Consider the following 5,489-nt stretch of genomic DNA (forward strand, 5'->3'; position numbering starts at 1 on the left):
TGCCCTTTCCACCCCCAAAGCCCCGTACCTGCAAAGAAGGTCATGAGCAGGGCCACCCAGCCCAGGATGTAAGACCAAGAAAAGCGCCAGTCCCCGAAGCGGCGACCCAGGAAGCTGACGGTGACTCCAGTGTAAATGGCCAAGGCCAGCAGGACAAAAAAGGCTGGGGAGAAGAGGGTGTGGGTGGGAACAGGGATGGGTTGGGCGCAAGATCGAGGAACGGAATGTGGTGGGGTGGGCGAGGTGGAGATAGGGGTGGAGTGTGGTGGGGTGGGTGGGGTGGGGATAAAGGTGAGGACAGGGGTTCAGTCGAAAGTGGGAGCGAAGACAGACAGGGAGTGGGAATGGGGTGGGTGTGGGACAGGGGTGTGCTGTGTCATAAAGAATCTGACTGGTCTCTGTCTCTGGTTCCTGGAAGGATGACTCTAAATCCTTGGCATTTCTCGACTTATGGGAGTGGCTTTGTTATTCCTGAGCCTCCGGGATCACGCCTGTTGTTGAGCTGAGATGGCTCGGAATGGAAGCTGGTCATCGGAAAGATCAACCAGCAAAACAGAGAGTTGAGGCGCCAGCCGCTCTGGGGAGGGGAGCGGGGCTGGAGATTTGAGTTCCATCGCTGTGGCCACCGAGTCAATCACGAAACTCCAGTAAAGACGCCAGATACTGGAGCACGCTGGTGCGTCTTGATTGGTCAACGTGCGTGGGGAGGGTGATGGTGCCCCCCAGGCTTCTCCCTCTGCATCTGTTTATGTGCTTGGTCTTGAGTTGACCCTTTACAACAAAACTGTAAGTATAAGCAGAGTGCTTTCCTGAGTTTTGCGAGTCATTGCAGCAAAATTTTCCAAAGCGAATGGGTCCTGGGAACCCTCGAATTTGTAGCCAGTCGATCAAACGTGCACGTGACCCGGTGGACCCTCCTTGCAGCTGAAGCAGACACAGTCTTGTTGGGAACCGTGCCCTGAAACCTGTGGCATCTGCGGTGCTGGAGTAGGTGGAATTAGAAATTGGAGCTGGCGCTGGGCATCGGTCGGGATTCGGGTGGGGGTGGAGTTGACAGTAAGGCGGGGAGGCAGTAATGACAGAGTGGTGTTGCAGGCGGGGATGGACTGGGCTTGCAGGCAGGCAGGGAGTAGGGGCGGGCTAGGGGCAGGGGCGTCCACTCACTAGAGGCGAAAAACATGATGCCGGCAGAGAAAGGCCGGGAGAGGCGGGTGAAGGTGGGCTGCTGAGCGAAGGCCAGGATGCCCACGATGATGCCGGACGTGGCACACAGGGAGGACAGGATCATGAAGGCGCGGGTGGCATTCCAGTAGGCTGTGGGAGCAGCCCACGGTCACGCCCGTGCCTCCCCGTCCTCAGCGGTGAGCACTGCTACCTCTGAGGGCCGGAATGCCTCGCCCTCTCTCCACGACCCCGACCTAGCTCCAGCCTCGCCTCCCTGCAATGCCCTCCTCTTCCCCTGGCAAACTCCATTCACCTCCCCAAAGCCCGGCCCCCAAACCCCCTCCTCTAAAAAGGTCCCTCCTCCCCTCGGTCATCAGCTTCACCCCTCCCACTGGGTTGTGACTCTGTCTGTCTCCCCCTTCAGCCTGATGGCTCCCCAAAGACAGGCACTAGGTCGATTCTACACCACGAATACTCCCAGCACGGGTTTGGTTAGCACATGGCCCTGCAGAAATGTTTGTTGGATGGATGGATGGATGGATGGATGGATGGATGGATGGATGAATGCTGATTCTCCATATTTTCCTGCTAATCATTCTTCATCCTCTCTCTTTGCTCTGTATTTTTTCCTTCCCACCACTCACCTACACCCAAAAATGCCCGTTCATTTGTTTTTAACTTGTTTATGATGTCTGTCTCTCCACTGAACTTGTCCCCTCCGTGAGGACAAATGTCTCGTTTTTTCCTTCGCTGCTATATCCCCAGCACATAATAGCTGCTCAATAAATATGGTGAATGAATGGATGTCAAGTACCGGGAATTCTGTCTTTCCATAAAATGCATATTGTGTACTATATTCTATCTCTATGTATCTCTAGTATGCTATATAATATGTATTATATACATGCTATTCATATACAATGTAGGTACCTATGTTACATGATATATATTATATAACATTATATAGTATATATAATATATTATATAATATATAATAGACATACTACACATATATAACTTGTATGTAATTTAGATTGCAAGAGCTCCATACTGTAAATACTATTTTTATCCCCATTTTTACAGTATGTATTATAATACATACATACATACGTACGTACATACATACATGCACGCACACACACATATATATCACGTGGCCTGGCACAAGTATTCGGTATTTAGCAAATTAAGGATCCATCTTGCCTCTGTATCCCCTGGTACCTAATGTAGCTCTTGACACACGAAATGCCATTCCAACACCCCCAGCCCCACCTGCAGTGCTGACCTCTCCTCTGTGCCAGGAGATGTCACCTCTCCCTACTCAACCCCTCGGTCAGGCCCATCCTGTAACTGGACTAGGAAGACATAAGCGAAGTCCCAGTTCTGCCCCTTCCACGCTAAGTGATCTTGGGTTGGTCCCTTTCCCTCTCTGAGCCACGGGGTTCTCCATCTACAAAAGCAGGTGGCCCTTCAGCTGTGAGGTTCTGCCCTGCAGGTCCAGACCCCAGCACAGCCCCGACCCCGCCCCGAGGCCTCACCAATGCTCTCTGTCTGCAGGTAGCACTTGTTGCCCAGGCAATACCGCCATAAGCCCTGGTGGGCGAAGGACCCCGACAGCCGGTACTGCATCCAGTGGTCTGTCGCTGTGGCCACCACCAGGAGGATGGTCCCCACCCAGGCACAGAAGAGGCCGCCACCCATGAAACTGTACATGGTGATCTGTGGGGAAGGATGGAGATGGGGTCAGGAGCTAGACTCCTAGTGCCTCGGGGAGGAGAGGGCTGGGGACTTAGACCCTTAGGTCCTGGAAGAATGGGGCTGGGGGCCTGGACTTGCAGGTCTTAAAGCAGCAGTTGGGCTGGGTGCTAGGACACCAAGCCCTTGGGGAAGATGGGAGCCAGGGACCTGGGCCCCCCAGGTCCTAAGTGGGGAGGGGGCTGGCATTCGGGACCCCGGCAGGTCCATGGAAGAGGATAGAGCTGGAGGACTTGGCGCCTAGATCTTGAGGGAGAAGGGGGCCGCGGGTCCCATGCTTGGTCCCTACCTGAGTGGCCGAGCCTGTCCCGAGCCCTCCGTCTGCCTCGGCCCCTCTGTGCAGACTGCGTCGAGCCAGGTCGCTGGCCTTGCTGCTCCCCAGGTCCCTCAAATCCCTTAAGCCTCCCCACACAATGGCCCCACAGCCCAGCAGCTTCCAGCGGGCAGAAGTGCAGCGGTGGCAGCCGTGGCCCCAAATGGAATTCGCTGAGGCAGGAATCCGGGCGCCCCCTCCCGCAGCCCCTGGCCCCGCGGGCCTCTCTCTGTGACCCTCCCAACCACGGTACCCCCCTTTCACAGGCCTTGCCCGCAGCACCCGCCGGGTAGGCCTGAGCTGCGTAAGCACACACACAGACACAAGACATGAGGACGGTCCACCATTTATTGTTCACACAGGGCCTCCCACCCCCAAAGGCAGGAAACAGGGTGATATCTGGATTTCCTGGGTCTGAGGGGCTCTTCTCCGGAGGGGGGGTCACAGGTGTATCCCAGTTGGGGCTGGGACGAAAAGGAGGTTGAGGACCAGACTGGGCTGGCTAGGGTGGAAGGTGGACTGGGTTTGGGGCGGAGTTTAGGGGAAGGGTGCAGACTGGCTTGGCCTGAGGGAGCTGGGGGGTGAAGACGAAGAAGGCGAGAATGAGCTGGGTTAGGGTGCAGGTGGGGGTAGAGGTGGGCGTGGATGGGGTTCGGATATGGCACTGGGCGTGGGGTGGGCCGAGGGTTGCACGGGCAGGTATGAATAGTTTCGGGGTTAGGAATGGGGCCGGAGGAGGCCTTGGGGTCGAGAGTGAGCTGAGGGCCATCGCTACAGCTGGGACTGGTGTGGGAATCGGGGCGAGGCGCCGGGCGTGAGGCGCAAGGCCTTCTCCGGCTTGAAACCCTAAGCCAGGTTCATGGGCTCACACTCGGGCCTCCCTCCAAAGGCCGTGGGTTTGGGGTAAGAGGGCTGCAAGCAGGATGCTTCTTGGGGTGTCTCTGACGAGGCCGAGGTCACTCTGAGCTGCAGGAAAACCCTCCTAGTGACCCCGAGAGGCCCTCTCCGGACCCTGGGCCGGGTCGTCAGGGTCCTAGTACTCAGTATCCCAGTCCTCGGTGGCAGCTGGTGGCTCTGGGCCTCGCACTTCCTTCTTCGCGTCCTGGGTAGGCAGTGTTGGCGGTGACGGCGGCATCACGGGCGGGGTCCTGGGGCCAGCCCCAGAGCTCCCTGCCCAGCCCTTCTCTGGCTGCTCGGCCCTCCCAGGCCCCCATCGCCGCTGGCCCCGGCGTGGCCTGCGCCGGACGTCCCAGCCCCCGCGACCGGTAGATGGCCTCCTGGCGGCGCCCGGTTGGGTACTGCATGCCTCGGGGTTGCAGGGGCAGGTGGGCAGGGACTGTTGAAGGGTGTACGCCCCCAGCAGGGCACTGTGCAGGAGGTAGGAGAGGGCGTCAAGACGGATGGGGACAGTGACAGAGGCCAGGCTCTCGGGGAGTCCCAGGTGGGCTGGATCTGGGGTGCCCAAGAGAGAAGATGGCAGGGCTGGGAAAGGTGCGGGGGGACACCATTCCGTCCCAGGTGACGGCAGGGACAGGCTGTTCCTAGAATGAGAAGGGGGACAAGGCCGAGGGCTCGCCATCTGCACAGGTCTTTCCTGGTGGAGCCTCTGTGCTTCACCCGGGGTCCAGCTCTCTCCATCTTGGGTTCCTCACCCATCTCTCCCGCCCTCACCTGCTCCTGCCCACCCCTCTCTCCTCCCACACCCCTCCCCGCTTCGCCCCATCTCTCTTTACAGAGAAACAGGCAGCTCCGCCAGAACCTCAGCCTCAGACAGAGCTCGGCTCCAGGCGGCCTCGCCTGCTCACCGTGTGTCTTTCCCACGCTGCACCTTGATGTCGCGCACCAAAAGATGGCTTTTGGTGGCATCGAAGGTGCCTATTAAAAGGCCGGGTCTGGGAAATGTTCAGGAAATGTAGACAATTATTACCGTTATTTCTCCTGCCCTATGGCTGTTCCTGGTTCTTCCATTCTTGAAATTTCCCTGTTCCACGAACATCAGTTTCCAGCTCTCCCTGAAGTCCTAAGTATCTGGCTTACCTGTCACCAAGATCTCCTCAGACTCTTTTCTTTGGGCTGATACCTGAGACTATTTTTCTCTGATACTCGCTGGCTGTGTTCACCTCTCTCGGACTTTCTCCGTCCCCTGCTCTCTGTGGGTCTGTGTCCTGCCCGCGGGAAGTCTCGAGTCTCTCACCCCTCAGGTCCAGTCTCTTCCTTCTGCTGTTCCATCTTCACACGGGTCTCTCAAGTCTCTTCT

At 57.5% G+C, this 5,489-nt stretch overlaps 2 protein-coding genes across 2 annotated transcripts in view; both read right to left on the minus strand.

Annotated features, from left to right (window-relative positions):
- Positions 1-3,450, minus strand: part of LIM2 (lens intrinsic membrane protein 2) — a 4,574-nt gene extending 1,124 nt beyond the window's left edge. Inside the window, exons 1-4 of the mRNA XM_011384570.2 lie at positions 3,209-3,450; positions 2,703-2,883; positions 1,165-1,314; positions 29-163 (exon numbers count right to left, since the gene is read on the minus strand). Coding sequence (XP_011382872.1) covers positions 29-163; positions 1,165-1,314; positions 2,703-2,877 — 460 coding nt within the window. The 5' untranslated portion in view covers positions 2,878-2,883; positions 3,209-3,450. The remainder of the gene's footprint in view (positions 1-28; positions 164-1,164; positions 1,315-2,702; positions 2,884-3,208) is intronic.
- A 116-nt stretch (positions 3,451-3,566) lies between these two features.
- CUNH19orf84 (chromosome unknown C19orf84 homolog) lies at positions 3,567-5,487 on the minus strand. The gene is made up of 2 exons (XM_011384574.2): positions 5,427-5,487; positions 3,567-4,773 (listed from the first exon to the last, which is right to left on the minus strand). Exons 1-2 carry the CDS (start codon positions 5,459-5,461, stop codon positions 4,266-4,268), a joined length of 543 nt encoding a protein of 180 aa, XP_011382876.1. The 5' UTR covers positions 5,462-5,487; the 3' UTR covers positions 3,567-4,265.
- Between the last annotated feature and the right edge of the window lie 2 nt (positions 5,488-5,489).

This window comes from Pteropus vampyrus, unplaced genomic scaffold (assembly GCF_000151845.1).
Source record: "Pteropus vampyrus isolate Shadow unplaced genomic scaffold, Pvam_2.0 Scaffold593, whole genome shotgun sequence".
NCBI lineage: Eukaryota > Metazoa > Chordata > Mammalia > Chiroptera > Pteropodidae > Pteropus > Pteropus vampyrus.

Coding starts and splice junctions, on each gene's coding strand:
- CUNH19orf84 (XM_011384574.2), bottom strand. CDS start 5,461: ATGGAACAGCAGAAGGAAGAGACTGGACCTGAGGG. Junction 4,774..5,426: donor GAAGAGACTGGACCTGAGGG/GTGAGAGACTCG, acceptor TTCTCATTCTAG/GAACAGCCTGTCCCTGCCGT.